This window comes from Oncorhynchus mykiss, chromosome 5, assembly GCF_013265735.2.
Source record: "Oncorhynchus mykiss isolate Arlee chromosome 5, USDA_OmykA_1.1, whole genome shotgun sequence".
Classification (NCBI taxonomy): Eukaryota; Metazoa; Chordata; class Actinopteri; order Salmoniformes; family Salmonidae; genus Oncorhynchus; species Oncorhynchus mykiss.
The window spans coordinates 87,830,467-87,850,034 of record NC_048569.1 but is presented as its reverse complement, the minus strand read 5'-3'; the positions used below and the strand labels follow the sequence as shown (position 1 = coordinate 87,850,034).

The following is a 19,568-nucleotide window of genomic DNA, read 5'->3' as shown; positions in this document are numbered from 1 at the left end:
ACTAGGGTCCTGGTCTAAAGTAGTGCATTATATAGGGAACATGATCCTGGTCTAAAGTAGTGCATTATATAGGGACTAGGGTCCTGGTCTAAAGTAGTGCATTATATAGGGAACAGGGTCCTGGTCTAAAGTAGTGCATTATATAGGGAACATGATCCTGGTCTAAAGTAGTGCATTATATAGGGACTAGGGTCCTGGTCTAAAGTAGTGCATTATATAGGGACTAGGGTCCTGGTCTAAAGTAGTGCATTATATAGGGAACAGGGTCCTGGTCTAAAGTAGTGCATTATATAGGGAACAGGGTCCTGGTCTAAAGTAGTGCATTATATAGGGACTAGGGTCCTGGTCTAAAGTAGTGCATTATATAGGGAACAGGGTCCTGGTCTAAAGTAGTGCATTATATAGGGACTAGGGTCCTGGTCTAAAGTAGTGCATTATATAGGGAACAGGGTCCTGGTCTAAAGTAGTGCATTATATAGGGACTAGGTGTAACGGTTTTCTTGATGAGAAGGAGAGTCGGACCAAAATGCAGCGTGTAGATTGCGATCCATGTTTTAATGAACAAACGTAAAACACGAATCAATACAAACACTACAAAAACAATAAACGTAACGAAAACCGAAACAGCCTATACTTGTGTAAAACTAACACAGAACAAGGACATCATGATACTAAGGACAATCACCCACAAACACACAGTGAAACCCAGGCTACCTAAATATGGTTCCCAATCAGAGACAATGACTAACACCTGCCTCTGATTGAGAACCATATCAGGCCAGACATAGAAATAGACAAACAAGACATCCAACATAGAATGCCCACCCAGTTCACGTCCCGACCAACACTAAAACAAGGAAAACACATACGAACGATGGTCAGAACGTGACAGTACCCCCCCTCCAAGGTGCGGACTCCGGACGCACAACTTAAACCTATAGGGGAGGGTGTGGGTGGGCATCTGTCCGCGGTGGCGGCTCTGGCGCTGGACGTGGACCCCACTCCATAATAGTCTTTGTCCACCTCCTTAGCGTCCCTAGATAGGTGACCCTCCTAAGAGACAGCTCGGGACAGAGGGGAAGCTCGGAACAGAAGGACAGCTCGGGACAGAGGTAGCTCGGGACTGATGGGTAGCTCAGCACTGAGAGGAAGCTCAGCACTGAGAGGAAGCTCAGGCAGGTGGTTGGATCCGGCAGATCCTGGCTGGCTGGCGGTTCTGGAAGATCCTGGCTGGCTGGCGGATCCGGAAGAGTCTGGTCGACTGGCGGATCCGGAAGAGTCTGGTCGACTGGCGGATCCGGAAGAGTCTGGTCGACTGGCGGATCCGGAAGAGTCTGGTCGACTGGCGGATCTGGAAGAGTCTGGTCGACTGGCGGATCTGGAAGAGTCTGGTCGACTGGCGGATCTGGAAGAGTCCGGTCGACTGGCAGCTCTGGCTGCTCCATGTTGACTGGCAGCTCCATGATGACTGGCAGCTCTGGCTGCTCCATGCTGACTGGCTGCTCCATGCTGACTGGCAGCTCTGGCTGCTCCATGCTGACTGGCTGCTCCATGCTGACTGGCAGCTCTGGCTGCTCCATGCAGACTGGCTGCTCCATGCTGACTGGCTGCTCTGGCTGCTCCATGCTGACTGGCGGCCCTGGCTGCTCCATGCTGACTGGCGGCCCTGGCTGCTCCATGCTGACTGGCGGCCCTGGCTGCTCCATGCTGACTGGCGGCCCTGGCTGCTCCATGCTAACTGGCAGCTCTGGCGGCTCTTTGCAGACTGGCAGCTCTGGCGGCTCCTTGCAGACTGGCAGCTCTGGCGGCATCCTGCAGACAGGCAGCTCTGGCGGCTCCTTGCAGACTGGCAGCTCCTTGCAGACTGGCAGCTCCTTGCAGACTGGCAGCTCTATGCAGACTGGCAGCTCCTTGCAAACTGGCAGCTCTATGCAGACTGGCAGCTCCTTGCAAACTGGCAGCTCTATGCAGACTGGCAGTTCTGAACAGGCGGGAGACTCCGGCAGCGCTGTAGAGAAGGAAGGCTCTAACAGCGCTAAACAGGCGGGAGACTCCGACAGCTCTGGAGAGGAGAAGGGCTCCGACAGCGCTGGACAGGCGAGGCGCACTGTAGGCCTGATGCGTGGTGCTGGCACTGGTGGTACTGGGCCGAGGACACGCACAGGAAGCCTGGTGCGGGGAGCTGCTACCGGAGGGCTGGGGTGTGGAGGTGGTACTGGAAAGACCGGACCGTGCAGGCGCACTGGAGCTCTTGAGCACCGAGCCTGCCCAACCTTACCTGGTTGAATGCTCACGGTCGCCCTGCCAGTGCGGCGAGGTGGAATAGCCCGCACTGGGCTATGCAGGCGAACCGGAGACACCGAGCGCAAGGCTGGTGCCATGTAAGCCGGCCCAAGGAGACGCACTGGGGACCAGCTGCGTAGAGCCGGCTTCATGGCATTAGGCTCGACGCTCAATCTAGCCCGGCCGACACGCGGAGCTGGAATATACCGCACCGGGCTATGCACCCGCACTGGAGACACCGTGCGCACCACTGCATAACACGGTGCCTGTCCGATCTCTCTAGCCCCCCGGTAAGCACAGAGAGTCTGCCCAGGTCTCCTACCTGGCGTAGCCATACTCCCTGTTAGCCCCCCCCCAAGAAATTTTTGGGGCTGCCTCTCATGCTTCCATCCGCTACGTCGTGCTGCCTCCTCATATCTGCGCCTCTCAGCTTTCGCCGCCTCCAGTTCTTCTTTGGGGCGACGATATTCTCCTGGCTGAGCCCAGGGTCCTCTTCCTTCTAATTCGTCCTCCCATGTCCATACTTCCTCTTTGGGCTGCTCCTGTTGCCTCTTCTCCTGCTGCACCTTTGGGCGGCTACACTCCCCTGGTTTAGCCCAGGGTCCTCTCCCGTCCAGGATTTCCTCCCATGTCCAGAAATCCTTATTGTGCATCTCCTCGCGCTGCTCATGCCTGTTGACACGCTGCTTGGTCCTTTTGTGGTGGGTGATTCTGTAACGGTTTTCTTGATGAGAAGGAGAGTCGGACCAAAATGCAGCGTGTAGATTGCGATCCATGTTTTAATGAACAAACGTAAAACACGAATCAATACAAACACTACAAAAACAATAAACGTAACGAAAACCGAAACAGCCTATACTTGTGTAAAACTAACACAGAACAAGGACATCATGATACTAAGGACAATCACCCACAAACACACAGTGAAACCCAGGCTACCTAAATATGGTTCCCAATCAGAGACAATGACTAACACCTGCCTCTGATTGAGAACCATATCAGGCCAGACATAGAAATAGACAAACAAGACATCCAACATAGAATGCCCACCCAGTTCACGTCCCGACCAACACTAAAACAAGGAAAACACATACGAACGATGGTCAGAACGTGACACTAGGGTCCTGGTCTAAAGTAGTGCATTATATAGGGACTAGGGTCCTGGTCTAAAGTAGTGCATTATATAGGGACTAGGGTCCTGGTCTAAAGTAGTGCATTATATAGGGAACAGGGTCCTGGTCTAAAGTAGTGCATTATATAGGGACTAGGGTCCTGGTCTAAAGTAGTGCATTATATAGGGACTAGGGTCCTGGTCTAAAGTAGTGCATTATATAGGGAACAGGGTCCTGGTCTAAAGTAGTGCATTATATAGGGACTAGGGTCCTGGTCTAAAGTAGTGCATTATATAGGGACTAGGGTCCTGGTCTAAAGTAGTGCATTATATAGGGACTAGGGTCCTGGTCTAAAGTAGTGCATTATATAGGGAACAGGGTCCTGGTCTAAAGTAGTGCATTTTATAGGGAACAGGGTCCTGGTCTAAAGTAGTGCATTATATAGGGAACAGGGTCCTGGTCTAAAGTAGTGCATTATATAGGGAACAGGGTCCTGGTCTAAAGTAGTGCATTATATAGGGACTAGGGTCCTGGTCTAAAGTAGTGCATTATATAGGGAACAGGGTCCTGGTCTAAAGTAGTGCATAATATAGGGAACAGGGTCCTGGTCTAAAGTAGTGCATTATATAGGGAACAGGGTCCTGGTCTAAAGTAGTGCATTATATAGGGAACAGGGTCCTGGTCTAAAGTAGTGCATTATATAGGGAACAGGGTCCTGGTCTAAAGTAGTGCATTATATAGGGACTATGGTCCTGGTCTAAAGTAGTGCATTATATAGGGAACAGGGTCCTGGTCTAAAGTAGTGCATTATATAGGGAACAGGGTCCTGGTCTAAAGTAGTGCATTATATAGGGAACAGGGTCCTGGTCTAAAGTAGTGCATTATATAGGGAACAGGGTCCTGGTCTAAAGTAGTGCATTATATAGGGAACAGGGTCCTGGTCTAAAGTAGTGCATTATATAGGGAACAGGGTCCTGGTCTAAAGTAGTGCATTATATAGGGACTAGGGTCCTGGTCTAAAGTAGTGCATTATATAGGGAACAGGGTCCTGGTCTAAAGTAGTGCATTATATAGGGACTAGGGTCCTGGTCTAAAGTAGTGCATTATATAGGGAACAGGGTCCTGGTCTAAAGTAGTGCATTATATAGGGAACAGGGTCCTGGTCTAAAGTAGTGCATTATATAGGGAACAGGGTCCTGGTCTAAAGTAGTGCATTATATAGGGAACAGGGTCCTGGTCTAAAGTAGTGCATTATATAGGGAACAGGGTCCTGGTCTAAAGTAGTGCATTATATAGGGAACAGGGTCCTGGTCTAAAGTAGTGCATTATATAGGGAACAGGGTCCTGGTCTAAAGTAGTGCATTATATAGGGACTAGGGTCCTGGTCTAAAGTAGTGCATTATATAGGGAACAGGGTCCTGGTCTAAAGTAGTGCATTATATAGGGACTAGGGTCCTGGTCTAAAGTAGTGCATTATATAGGGAACAGGGTCCTGGTCTAAAGTAGTGCATTATATAGGGACTAGGGTCCTGGTCTAAAGTAGTGCATTATATAGGGACTAGGGTCCTGGTCTAAAGTAGTGCATTATATAGGGACTAGGGTCCTGGTCTAAAGTAGTGCATTATATAGGGAACAGGGTCCTGGTCTAAAGTAGTGCATTTTATAGGGAACAGGGTCCTGGTCTAAAGTAGTGCATTATATAGGGAACAGGGTCCTGGTCTAAAGTAGTGCATTATATAGGGAACAGGGTCCTGGTCTAAAGTAGTGCATTATATAGGGACTAGGGTCCTGGTCTAAAGTAGTGCATTATATAGGGAACAGGGTCCTGGTCTAAAGTAGTGCATTATATAGGGACTAGGGTCCTGGTCTAAAGTAGTGCATTATATAGGGAACAGGGTCCTGGTCTAAAGTAGTGCATTATATAGGGAACAGGGTCCTGGTCTAAAGTAGTGCATTATATAGGGAACAGGGTCCTGGTCTAAAGTAGTGCATTATATAGGGACTAGGGTCCTGGTCTAAAGTAGTGCATTATATAGGGAACAGGGTCCTGGTCTAAAGTAGTGCATTATATAGGGACTAGGGTCCTGGTCTAAAGTAGTGCATTATATAGGGAACAGGGTCCTGGTCTAAAGTAGTGCATTATATAGGGAACAGGGTCCTGGTCTAAAGTAGTGCATTATATAGGGAACAGGGTCCTGGTCTAAAGTAGTGCATTATATAGGGACTAGGGTCCTGGTCTAAAGTAGTGCATTATATAGGGAACAGGGTCCTGGTCTAAAGTAGTGCATTATATAGGGACTAGGGTCCTGGTCTAAAGTAGTGCATTATATAGGGAACAGGGTCCTGGTCTAAAGTAGTGCATTATATAGGGACTAGGGTCCTGGTCTAAAGTAGTGCATTATATAGGGAACAGGGTCCTGGTCTAAAGTAGTGCATTATATAGGGACTAGGGTCCTGGTCTAAAGTAGTGCATTATATAGGGAACAGGGTCCTGGTCTAAAGTAGTGCATTATATAGGGACTAGGGTCCTGGTCTAAAGTAGTGCATTATATAGGGAACAGGGTCCTGGTCTAAAGTAGTGCATTATATAGGGACTAGGGTCCTGGTCTAAAGTAGTGCATTATATAGGGACTAGGGTCCTGGTCTAAAGTAGTGCATTATATAGGGACTAGGGTCCTGGTCTAAAGTAGTGCATTATATAGGGAACAGGGTCCTGGTCTAAAGTAGTGCATTATATAGGGAACAGGGTCCTGGTCTAAAGTAGTGCATTATATAGGGACTAGGGTCCTGGTCTAAAGTAGTGCATTATATAGGGAACAGGGTCCTGGTCTAAAGTAGTGCATTATATAGGGAACAGGGTCCTGGTCTAAAGTAGTGCATTATATAGGGAACAGGGTGCCATTTCATACACAGTGTCACCAGGAACCTCGAACATTGAAAAAATATCATGTCAAATAAAATATTTTTTTATTATGAAATAATCCCACAGCAGGCACAATATATTGATCTGGGGGGTTGCTATGGCGGGTTGCTATGGCGCGTTGCCGGGTGCGTTGCCAGCCGGTGGCAGTCTAAAATGTAGAATTGATGGAGCAGCGTTTGACACTGTGTGTAATGTTATCTAGAATATAGTTCTATTGGGTCCTCTCTGGCTGGGAATGGGGGTGGAGAGGAGAGGGGATGGAGGGTGGGGGGGGGGGGGGGGGGGGGGGGGGGGGGGTAGTGTGTAATCTAGAATATAATTTGATTGGGTCCTCTCTGGCTGGGAATGGGGGAGGAGAGGAGAGGGGATGGAGGGTGGGGTGGGGGAGGGGGGGGGGTAGTGTGTAATCTAGAATATAATTTTATTGGGTCCTCTCTGGCTGGGAATGGGGGAGGAGAGGAGAGGGGATGGAGGGTGGGGGGGGGGGGGGGGGGTAGTGTGTAATCTAGGATATAATTATATTGGGTCCTCTCTGGCTGGGAATGGGGGAGGAGAGGAGAGGGGATGGTCGTGTGTAATCTAGGATATAATGCTATTGGGTCCTCTCTGGCTGGGAATGGGGGAGGAGAGGAGATGGGATGGGGGGGGGGGGGGGGGGGGGTGGTAGTGTGTAATCTAGGATATAATGCTATTGGCTCCTCTCTGGCTGGAAATGGGGGAGGAGAGGAGAGGAGAGGGGGTGGGGGGGGGGGTAGTGTGTAATCTAGTAAATAATTATATTGGGTCCTCTCTGGCTGGAAATGGGGGAGGAGAGGAGAGGAGAGGGGGTGGTTGGGGGGGGGGGGTAGTGTATAATCTAGGATATAATTCTATTGGGTCCTCTCTGGCTGGAAATGGGGGAGGAGAGGAGAGGAGAGGGGGTGGGTGGGGGGGGGGGGTGGGTGGGGTGGGGGGGGGTAGTGTATAATCTAGGATATAATTCTATTGGGTCCTCTCTGGCTGGAAATGGGGGAGGAGAGGAGAGGAGAGGGGGTGGGTGGGGGGGGGGGTATTGTATAATCTAGGATATAATTCTATTGGGCATCCTCTGGCTAGTGTTGGAAAGGGTTTGGGGAGAGAATGGGGAGAGAGGTGTGGTAGCAGTGTTGTTTGAGGAAAGGGGGGAGGAGGGAGAGATGGGGAGAGGGGTGATGTTGTAGAATTTGTGGAAAGGGAGAGCAGAGATTGGCTGTCTGGGCCAAGTGTAAAGTTGAGGTATTGTACAGCAGGTTTTTTTCTCACTCCAGGAACCCCATTGGTTAGCTGGGGAACAGGAACAGTAGTATTATCACTCCAGGAACCCCATTGGTTAGCTGGGGAACAGGAACAGTAGTATTATCACTCCAGGAACCCCATTGGTTAGCTGGGGAACAGGAACAGTAGTATTATCACTCCAGGAACCCCGTTGGTTAGCTGGGGAACAGGAACAGTAGTATTATCACTCCAGGAACCCCATTGGTTAGCTGGGGAACAGGAACAGTAGTAATATCACTCCAGGAACCCCATTGGTTAGCTGGGGAACAGGAACAGTAGTATTATCACTCCAGGAACCCCATTGGTTAGCTGGGGAACAGGAACAGTAGTATTATCACTCCAGGAACCCCATTGGTTAGCTGGGGAACAGGAACAGTAGTATTATCACTCCAGGAACCCCATTGGTTAGCTGGGGAACAGGAATAGTAGTATTCTCACTCCAGGAACCCCATTGGTTAGCTGGGGAACAGGAACAGTAGTATTATCACTCCAGGAACCCCATTGGTTAGCTGGGGAACAGGAACAGTAGTATTATCACTCCAGGAACCCCATTGGTTAGCTGGGGAACAGGAACAGTAGTATTATCACTCCAGGAACCCCATTGGTTAGCTGGGGAACAGGAACAGTAGTATTATCACTCCAGGAACCCCATTGGTTAGCTGGGGAACAGGAACAGTAGTATTATCACTCCAGGAACCCCATTGGTTAGCTGGGGAACAGGAACAGTAGTATTATCACTCCAGGAACCCCGTTGGTTAGCTGGGGAACAGGAACAGTAGTATTCTCACTCCAGGAACCCCATTGGTTAGCTGGGGAACAGGAACAGTAGTATTCTCACTCCAGGAACCCCATTGGTTAGCTGGGGAACAGGAACAGTAGTATTATCACTCCAGGAACCCCATTGGTTAGCTGGGGAACAGGAACAGTAGTATTATCACTCCAGGAACCCCATTGGTTAGCTGGGGAACAGGAACAGTAGTATTATCACTCCAGGAACCCCATTGGTTAGCTGGGGAACAGGAACAGTAGTATTATCACTCCAGGAACCCCGTTGGTTAGCTGGGGAACAGGAACAGTAGTATTATCACTCCAGGAACCCCATTGGTTAGCTGGGGAACAGGAACAGTAGTAATATCACTCCAGGAACCCCATTGGTTAGCTGGGGAACAGGAACAGTAGTATTATCACTCCAGGAACCCCATTGGTTAGCTGGGGAACAGGAACAGTAGTATTATCACTCCAGGAACCCCATTGGTTAGCTGGGGAACAGGAACAGTAGTATTATCACTCCAGGAACCCCATTGGTTAGCTGGGGAACAGGAATAGTAGTATTCTCACTCCAGGAACCCCATTGGTTAGCTGGGGAACAGGAACAGTAGTATTATCACTCCAGGAACCCCATTGGTTAGCTGGGGAACAGGAACAGTAGTATTATCACTCCAGGAACCCCATTGGTTAGCTGGGGAACAGGAACAGTAGTATTATCACTCCAGGAACCCCATTGGTTAGCTGGGGAACAGGAACAGTAGTATTATCACTCCAGGAACCCCATTGGTTAGCTGGGGAACAGGAACAGTAGTATTATCACTCCAGGAACCCCATTGGTTAGCTGGGGAACAGGAACAGTAGTATTATCACTCCAGGAACCCCGTTGGTTAGCTGGGGAACAGGAACAGTAGTATTCTCACTCCAGGAACCCCATTGGTTAGCTGGGGAACAGGAACAGTAGTATTCTCACTCCAGGAACCCCATTGGTTAGCTGGGGAACAGGAACAGTAGTATTATCACTCCAGGAACCCCATTGGTTAGCTGGGGAACAGGAACAGTAGTATTATCACTCCAGGAACCCCATTGGTTAGCTGGGGAACAGGAACAGTAGTATTATCACTCCAGGAACCCCATTGGTTAGCTGGGGAACAGGAACAGTAGTATTATCACTCCAGGAACCCCATTGGTTAGCTGGGGAACAGGAACAGTAGTATTATCACTCCAGGAACCCCATTGGTTAGCTGGGGAACAGGAACAGTAGTATTATCACTCCAGGAACCCCATTGGTTAGCTGGGGAACAGGAACAGTAGTATTATCACTCCAGGAACCCCATTGGTTAGCTGGGGAACAGGAACAGTAGTATTATCACTCCAGGAACCCCATTGGTTAGCTGGGGAACAGGAACAGTAGTATTCTCACTCCAGGAACCCCATTGGTTAGCTGGGGAACAGGAACAGTAGTATTCTCACTCCAGGAACCCCATTGGTTAGCTGGGGAACAGGAACAGTAGTATTCTCACTCCAGGAACCCCGTTGGTTAGCTGGGGAACAGGAACAGTAGTATTCTCACTCCAGGAACCCCATTGGTTAGCTGGGGAACAGGAACAGTAGTATTCTCACTCCAGGAACCCCATTGGTTAGCTGGGGAACAGGAACAGTTGTATTCTCACTCCAGGAACCCCGTTGGTTAGCTGGGGAACAGGAACAGTAGTATTATCACTCCAGGAACCCCATTGGTTAGCTGGGGAACAGGAACAGTAGCATTCTCACTCCAGGAACCCCATTGGTTAGCTGGGGAACAGGAACAGTAGTATTATCACTCCAGGAACCCCATTGGTTAGCTGGGGAACAGGAACAGTAGTATTATCACTCCAGGAACCCCATTGGTTAGCTGGGGAACAGGAATAGTAGTATTATCACTCCAGGAACCCCATTGGTTAGCTGGGGAACAGGAACAGTAGCATTCTCACTCCAGGAACCCCATTGGTTAGCTGGGGAACAGGAACAGTAGTATTCTCACTCCAGGAACCCCATTGGTTAGCTGGGGAACAGGAACAGTAGTATTATCACTCCAGGAACCCCATTGGTTAGCTGGGGAACAGGAACAGTAGTATTATCACTCCAGGAACCCCATTGGTTAGCTGGGGAACAGGAACAGTAGTATTATCACTCCAGGAACCCCATTGGTTAGCTGGGGAACAGGAACAGTAGTATTATCACTCCAGGAACCCCATTGGTTAGCTGGGGAACAGGAACAGTAGTATTATCACTCCAGGAACCCCATTGGTTAGCTGGGGAACAGGAACAGTAGTATTATCACTCCAGGAACCCCATTGGTTAGCTGGGGAACAGGAACAGTAGTATTCTCACTCCAGGAACCCCATTGGTTAGCTGGGGAACAGGAACAGTAGTATTATCACTCCAGGAACCCCATTGGTTAGCTGGGGAACAGGAACAGTAGTATTATCACTCCAGGAACCCCATTGGTTAGCTGGGGAACAGGAACAGTAGTATTCTCACTCCAGGAACCCCATTGGTTAGCTGGGGAACAGGAACAGTAGTATTATCACTCCAGGAACCCCATTGGTTAGCTGGGGAACAGGAACAGTAGTATTATCACTCCAGGAACCCCATTGGTTAGCTGGGGAACAGGAACAGTAGTATTATCACTCCAGGAACCCCATTGGTTAGCTGGGGAACAGGAACAGTAGTATTATCACTCCAGGAACCCCATTGGTTAGCTGGGGAACAGGAACAGTAGTATTATCACTCCAGGAACCCCATTGGTTAGCTGGGGAACAGGAACAGTAGTATTATCACTCCAGGAACCCCATTGGTTAGCTGGGGAACAGGAACAGTAGTATTATCACTCCAGGAACCCCATTGGTTAGCTGGGGAACAGGAACAGTAGTATTATCACTCCAGGAACCCCGTTGGTTAGCTGGGGAACAGGAACAGTAGTATTATCACTCCAGGAACCCCATTGGTTAGCTGGGGAACAGGAACAGTAGTATTATCACTCCAGGAACCCCATTGGTTAGCTGGGGAACAGGAACAGTAGTATTATTTCTTAATTGTATTTTTGTTTAATTGAACCTTTATTTAACTAGGCAAGTCAGATAAGAACAAATTCTTATTTTAAGACGCTGAGCCTGTGAGCCGCCCTATGGGACTCCTGATCACGGCCCGTTGTGATACAGTCCGGGATCGGACCAGGGTCTGTAGTGATGCCTCTAGCACTGAGATGCAGAGCCTAGACCGCTGCGCCACTTGGTTTCGCTGGAAGGAACGCTGTGTGTGTATGTTCATGTTCATGTCTGTGTGTGTGCTTTTAGTGTGTTTGAGTGTTTGCACTCGGTGTGTGTGTGTGTGTCTGTGTTTGAGTGTGTGCTCTCGGTGTGTATGTGTGTGTTTGAGTGTGTGCTCTCGGTGTGTGTGTGTTTGAGTGTGTGCTCTCGGTGTGTGTGTGTTTGAGTGTGTGCTCTCGATGTGTGTGTGTGTGTTTTTGAGTGTGTGCTCTCGGTGTGTGTGTGTGTGTTTGTTTGTGTGCTCTCGGTGTGTGTGTGTGTTTAAGTTTGTGCTCTCGGTGTGTATGTGTGTGTTTGAGTGCTTGCTCTTTGTGTGTGCCCTCAGTGTGTGTGTGTGTGTGTGTTTGAGTGTGTGCTCTCGGTGTGTGTTCTCTGTGTGTATGTGTGTGTTTGAGTGTGTGTTTGAGTGTGTGTGTGGTTGAGTGTGTGCTCTCGGTGTGTGTGTGTGTGGTTGAGTGTGTTTGAGTGTGTGCTCTCGGTGTGTACGTGTGTGTGCTCTCGGTGTGTGTGTGTGTGTGTGTGTGTGTGTGTGTGTGTGGTTGAGTGTGTGCTCTCGGTGTGTGTGTGTGTGTTTGAGTGTGGCCTCTCGGTGTGTATGTGTGTGTTTGAGTGTGTTTGAGTTTGTGCTCTCTGTGTGTGTGCTCTCGGTGTGTGTGTGTTTGAGTGTGTGCTCTCGGTGTGTGTGTGTTTGAGTGTGTGCTCTCGATGTGTGTGTGTTTGAGTGTGTGCTCTCGGTGTGTGTGTGTTTAAGTTTGTGCTCTCGGTGTGTATGTGTGTGTTTGAGTGTGTGCTCTCATTGTGTGCCCTCAGTGTGTGTGTGTGTGGTTGAGTGTGTGCTCTCGGTGTGTGTACGTGTGTTTGAGTGTGTGTGTGTGTGTGTTTGATTGTGTGCTCTCGGTGTGTGTGTGTTTGAGTGTGTGCTCTCGGTGTGTGTACGTGTGTGTGCGGTTGAGTGTGTGCTCTCGGTGTGTGTGTGTTTGTTTGAGTGTGTGCTCTCGGTGTGTGTGTGTGTGCGTGTGTTTGAGTGTGCCCTCTCGGTGTGTATGTGTGTGTTTGAGTGTGTGTGTGTGCTCTTTGTGTGTGCTCTCGGTGTGTATGTGTGTGTGTGTGTGTGTGTGTGTGTGTGTGGTTGAGTGTGTGCTCTCGGTGTGTGTGTGGTTGAGTGTGTGCTCTCGGTGTGTGTACGTGTGTGTGCTCTCGGTGTGTGTGTGTTCTCAGTGTGTGTGTGTGTGGTTGAGTGTGTGCTCTCGGTGTGTGTGTGGTTGAGTGTGTGCTCTCGGTGTGTGTACGTGTGTGTGCTCTCGGTGTGTGTGCTCTCGGTGTGTGTGTGTGTGTGTGTGTGTGTGTGTTTGTGTGTGTGTTTGAGTGTGTGCTCTCGGTGTGTGTGTGTGTTTAAGTTTGTGCTCTCGGTGTGTATGTGTGTTTTTGAGTGCTTGCTCTTTGTGTGTGTGTGTGTTTGAGTGTGTGCTCTCAGTGTGTGTGTGTGTGTGTGTGTGTGTGTGGTTGAGTGTGTGCTCTCGGTGTGTGTGTGTGTTTGAGTGTGTGCTCTCGGTGTGTATGTGTGTGTGTGTGTGTGGTTGTGTGTGTGCTCTCGGTGTGTGTGTTTTTTTTTTTTTACCTTTATTTAACTAGGCAAGTCAGTTAAGAACAAATTCTTATTTTCAATGACGGCCTAGGAACAGTGGGTTAACTGCCTGTTCAGGGGCAGAACGACAGATTTGTACCTTGTCAGCTCGGGGGTTTGAACTCGCAACCTTCCGGTTACTAGTCCAACGCTCTAACCACTAGGCTACCCTGCCGTGTGTGTGTGTGTGTGTGTGTGTGTGTGTGTGTGTGTGTGTGTGTGTGTGTGTGTGTGTGTGTGTGTGTGTGTGTGTGTGTGTGTGTGTGTGTGTGTGTGTTCTCGGTGTGTGTACGTGTGTTTGCTCTCGGTGTGTGTGTGTGTGTGTTTGAGTGTGTGCTCTCGGTGTGTGTGTGTGTGTGTGTGTGTGTGTGTGTGTGTGGTTGAGTGTGTTTTCTCGATGTGTGTGTGTGTTTGAGTGTGTCCTCTCAGTGTGTATGTGTGTGTTTGAGTGTGTGTGTGCTCTTTGTGTGTTTGTGTGTTTGAGTTTGTGCTCTCTGTGTGTGTGTGTGTGTGTGTGTGTGTGTGTGTGTGTGTGTGTGTGTGTGTGTGTGTGTGTGTGGTTGAGTGTGTGCTCTCAGTGTGTGTGTGTGTGTTTGTTTGTGTGTGTGTGTGTTTGAGTGTGTGCTCTCAGTGTGTGCGTTTGAGTGTGTGTGTGTGTGTGTGTGTGTGTGTGTGTGTGTGTGTGTGTGTGTGTGTGTGTGTTTGAGTGTGTGCTCTCGGTGTGTGTATGTGTGTGTTTTTGACCTGGTGTCAAACTGACTGTGTCTGTTTTTTTGTCTTACTCAGACATTTGAGGCGGGATCGATTTGAGTAACATGATAACTGAGTTATCTGACTGTTTCATTGACTGACTGTGATGTTTCCTCTCTCACTCTCTCTCTCTCTCTCTCTCGCTCCCTCCACTGATAGGTCGACAGACGTGCCCACCTGAGAAGTTTGACTGTGGGGGGTCAACCAGCAAGTGTGTCTCGTTGTCATGGAGATGTGATGGTGAAAGGGACTGTGAGAACGGAGCGGATGAGAACCAATGTTCCGCAGGTAAGACTGAAGCGGGCGGGGGGGAATAAAGAGAGAGAGAAATACAGAGAGAGAGAGAAATACAAAGAGAGAGAGAGAGAAATACAGAGAGAGAGAGAAATACAGAGAGAGAGAGAGAGAGAGAGAGAAATACAGAGAGAGAGAGAGAGAAATACAGAGAGAGAGAGAAATACAGAGAGAGAGAGAGAGAGAGAGAAATACAGAGAGAGAGAGAGAGAAATACAGAGAGAGAGAGAAATACAGAGAGAGAGAGAGAGAGAAATACAGAGAGAGAGAGAAATACAGAGAGAGAGAAATGCAGAGAGAGAGAAATACAGAGAGAGAGGGAGAAATACAGAGAGAGAGAGAGAAATACACAGAGAGGGGGAGAAATAAACAGAGAGAGAGAAATACAGAGAGGGATAGAAATACAGAGAGAGAGAAATACAGAGAGAGAAAAATACAGAGAGAGGGAGAGAAATACAGAGAGAGAGAAAAATACAGAGAGAGGTAGAGAAATACAGAGAGAGAGAGAGAAATACAGAGAGAGAGAAATACAGAGAGAGAGACATACAGAGAGAGAAATATATAGAGAGGGAGAGAAATACAGAGAGAGAGAGAAATACAGAAGAGAGAGAGAAATACAGAGAGAGAGAGAGAGAAATACAGAAGACAGAGAGAAATACAGAAGAGAGAGAAATACAGAGAGAGAAATACAAAGAGAGAAATACTGAGAGAGAAATATAGAAGAGAGAGAAATACAGAAGAGAGAAATACAGAGAGAGAGAGAGAGAAATACAGAGAGAGAGAAATGCAGTGAGAGAGAGAAATACAGAGAGAGAGGGAGAAATACAGAGAGAGAGAGAGAAATACACAGAGAGAGGGAGAAATACACAGAGAGAGAGAAATACAGAGAGAGAGAAATACAGAGAGAGAAAAATACAGAGAGAGGGAGAGAAATACAGAGAGAGAGAGAAAAATACAGAGAGAGGGAGAGAAATACAGAGAGAGAGAAAAATACAGAGAGAGAGAGAGAGAAAAATACAGAGAGAGAGAGAAATACAGAAGAGAGAGAGAAATACAGAGAGAGAGAGAGAAATACAGAAGAGAGAGAAATACAGAGAGAGAAATACAGAGAGATAAATATAGAAGAGAGAGAGAGAAATACAGAGAGAGAGACATACAGAGAGAGAGAAATATATAGAGAGGGAGAGAAATACAGAGAGAGAGAGAAATACAGAAGAGAGAGAGAAATACAGAGAGAGAGAGAGAGAAATACAGAGAGAGAGAGAGAAGTACAGAGAGAGAGAGAAATACAGAAGACAGAGAGAAATACAGAAGAGAGAGAAATACAGAGAGAGAAATACAAAGAGAGAAATACTGAGAGAGAAATATAGAAGAGAGAGAAATACAGAAGAGAGAGAAATACACAGAGAGAGAGAGAGAGAAATACAGAGAGAGAGAAATGCAGTGAGAGAGAGAAATACAGAGAGAGAGGGAGAAATACAGAGAGAGAGAGAGAAATACACAGAGAGAGGGAGAAATACACAGAGAAAGAGAAATACAGAGAGAGAGAAATACAGAGAGAGAAAAATACAGAGAGAGGGAGAGAAATACAGAGAGAGAGAGAGAAAAATACAGAGAGAGGGAGAGAAATACAGAGAGAGAGAGAAATACAGAGAGAGAGACATACAGAGAGAGAGAAATACAGAGAGAGAGAGAGAAATACAGAGAGAGAGAGAGAAATACAGAAGAGAGAGAAATACAGAGAGAGAAATACAGAGAGATAAATATAGAAGAGAGAGAGAGAAATACAGAGAGAGAGACATACAGAGAGAGAGAAATATATAGAGAGGGAGAGAAATACAGAGAGAGAGAGAAATACAGAAGAGAGAGAGAAATACAGAGAGAGAGAGAGAGAAATACAGAGAGAGAGAGAGAAGTACAGAGAGAGAGAGAAATACAGAAGACAGAGAGAAATACAGAAGAGAGAGAAATACAGAGAGAGAAATACAAAGAGAGAAATACTGAGAGAGAAATATAGAAGAGAGAGAAATACAGAAGAGAGAGAAATACACAGAGAGAGAGAGAGAGAAATACAGAGAGAGAGAAATGCAGTGAGAGAGAGAAATACAGAGAGAGAGAGAGAGAAATACACAGAGAGAGGGAGAAATACACAGAGAAAGAGAAATACAGAGAGAGAGAAATACAGAGAGAGAAAAATACAGAGAGAGGGAGAGAAATACAGAGAGAGAGAGAGAAAAATACAGAGAGAGGGAGAGAAATACAGAGAGAGAGAGAAATACAGAGAGAGAGACATACAGAGAGAGAGAAATACAGAAGAGAGAGAGAAATACAGAGAGAGAGAGAGAGAAATACAGAGAGAGAGAGAGAAATACAGAAGAGAGAGAAATACAGAGAGAGAAATATAGAAGAGAGAGAGAGAAATACAGAGAGAGAGAAATACAGAGAGAGAAATATAGAAGAGAGAGAGAGAAATACAGAGAGAGAGAAATAGAATAATGGTTAGCTCCTCCGTTGAGAGATAATCAAAGACTGACTAAATGTAATGAAAGTGTGAGTGAAGAGAAGATGGATATATGTTCCTCATGATCATTTGTTTCGGCTTGTGGAGAGAAGAAACATAGTTTAAGGAGATGAAGGTGTTGGTACAAATAGCAGACATGGTATTTTTAGCTCCGAGTCCCAGCTGCCAGTGTTGTTGGTGTGTGTTGATGTGTAGAACCTTCAGACTTCAGAGTTGTTTCCTCCACTGACTTTTCCTTGATCAATTCTCCCTGACGCTGTGTGAGACTGTGGTTTCCTCCCTGATGCTGTGTGAGACTGTGGTTTCCTCTCTGACGCTGTGTGAGACTGTGGTTTCCTCCCTGACGCTGTGTGAGACTGTGGTTTCCTCTCTGACGCTGTGTGAGACTGTGGTTTCCTCTCTGACGCTGTGTGAGACTGTGGTTTCCTCCCTGACGCTGTGTGAGACTGTGGTTTCCTCCCTGAAGCTGTGTGAGAGTGTGGTTTCCTCCCTGAAGCTGTGTGAGAGTGTGGTTTCCTCTCTGACGCTGTGTGAGAGTGTGGTTTCCTCCCTGACGCTGTGTGAGAGTGTGGTTTCCTCTCTGACGCTGTGTGAGAGTGTGGTTTCCTCCCTGACGCTGTGTGAGACTGTTGTTTCCTCCCTGAAGCTGTGTGAGACTGTGGTTTCCTCCCTGATGCTGTGTGAGACTGTGGTTTCCTCCCTGACGCTGTGTGAGAGTGTGGTTTCCTCTCTGACGCTGTGTGAGAGTGTGGTTTCCTCCCTGACGCTGTGTGAGACTGTTGTTTCCTCCCTGACGCTGTGTGAGAGTGTGGTTTCCTCCCTGACGCTGTGTGAGAGTGTGGTTTCCTCCCTGACGCTGTGTGAGACTGTGGTTTCCTCCCTGAAGCTGTGTGAGACTGTTGTTTCCTCCCTGACGCTGTGTGAGAGTGTGGTTTCCTCCCTGACGCTGTGTGAGACTGTGGTTTCCTCCCTGACGCTGTGTGAGACTGTGGTTTCCTCCCTGAAGCTGTGTGAGAGTGTGGTTTCCTCCCTGACGCTGTGTGAGAGTGTGGTTTCCTCTCTGATGCTGTGTGAGAGTGTGGTTTCCTCCCTGACGCTGTGTGAGACTGTTGTTTCCTCCCTGACGCTGTGTGAGACTGTCGTTTCCTCCCTGACGCTGTGTGAGACTGTCGTTTCCTCCCTGATGCTGTGTGAGACTGTCGTTTCCTCCCTGACGCTGTGTGAGACTGTCGTTTCCTCCCTGATGCTGTGTGAGACTGTCGTTTCCTCCCTGACGCTGTGTGAGACTGTCGTTTCCTTTGATAAATTCTCCCTGATGCTGTGTGAGACTGTCGTTTCCTCCCTGACGCTGTGTGAGACTGTCGTTTCCTCCCTGATGCTGTGTGAGACTGTCGTTTCCTCCCTGACGCTGTGTGAGATTGTCATTTCCTTGATAAATTCTCCCTGACGGTGTGTGAGACTGTCGTTTCCTTGATCAATTCTCCCTGATGCTGTGTGAGACTGTCGTTTCCTTTGATAAATTCTCCCTGATGCTATGTGAGACTGTCATTTCCTTGATAAATTCTCCCTGACGGTGTGTGAGACTGTCGTTTCCTTGATAAATTCTCCCTGATGCTGTGTGAGACTGTCATTTCCTTGATAAATTCTCCCTGACGGTGTGTGAGACTGTCGTTTCCTTGATAAATTCTCCCTGATGCTGTGTGAGACTGTCATTTCCTTGATAAATTCTCCCTGACGGTGTGTGAGATTGTCGTTTCCTCCCTGACGCTGTGTGAGACTGTCGTTTCCTCCCTGACGCTGTGTGACACTGTCGTTTCCTCCCTGACGCTGTGTGACACTGTCGTTTCCTCCTTGAAGCTGGGTGAGACTGTCGTTTCCTCCCTGAAGCTGGGTGAGACTGTCGTTTCCTTGATCAATTCTCCCTGACGCTGTGTGTGTGGAAAAGGTTTCTACAACAGCTCATAAGTAGGGTAGATTTGTCTCTCTGAACGGCTGAGATTGAAACGTCATCTTTCTGTCTGTCCGTCTGTCTCTGTGTGTAGTGAGAAGGCTGTCAAGGGGTTGCTCACACGCATTATATGTCTCACACACACACACATACACACACACACACACACATATATACCCCCCCCCCCCCCCCCCCACACATACACATACACATACACATACACACACACACACACACACACATACACACACACACACACACACACACACATATATACCCCCCCCCACACACACACAAACACACACACACACGTACACACACACACACACGTAGTCACACACACACATATATACCCCCCCCCCCCCCCCCCACACACACACACACACACACTCACACACTCCCGTCCACACGGCAAGCCAGAGAGAAATCGTCCACCTTGCCGTTCTCCACCCAATACGAGAGCCATAATAGCAGCATTGATTTCCCCCTGCTTAGACATGTGACCTATAGTAATATTGATCTCCCTGCGTCTCCCGTTTAGAGGATATTATGTATCATACATATAACCTTTACCAGATCTAACAGCTTCCTGCCAGGCCATTAGGGAAAACAAAAGGGCCTCTCAGAATACAGGTTTTTACTGAACACACACACACCAGAGGAGGCTGGTGGGATATTCTATAGGAGAACGGGCTCATTGTAATAGTTGGAATGGAACCGTCAAATGTGGTTTCCTTGTGTTGG

General features: G+C 48.0%; 1 protein-coding gene across 4 annotated transcripts in view; it reads left to right on the top strand.

Annotated features, from left to right (window-relative positions):
- Nucleotides 1-19,568, top strand: part of LOC110523029 (low-density lipoprotein receptor-related protein 8-like) — a 363,891-nt gene that overhangs the window by 199,069 nt on the left and 145,254 nt on the right. For all 4 annotated transcript variants that reach the window (XM_036978658.1, XM_036978657.1, XM_036978656.1 and 1 more), the window contains exon 4: nucleotides 14,221-14,349. In XM_036978658.1, the coding sequence (XP_036834553.1) occupies nucleotides 14,221-14,349 (129 nt within the window). The remainder of the gene's footprint in view (nucleotides 1-14,220; nucleotides 14,350-19,568) is intronic.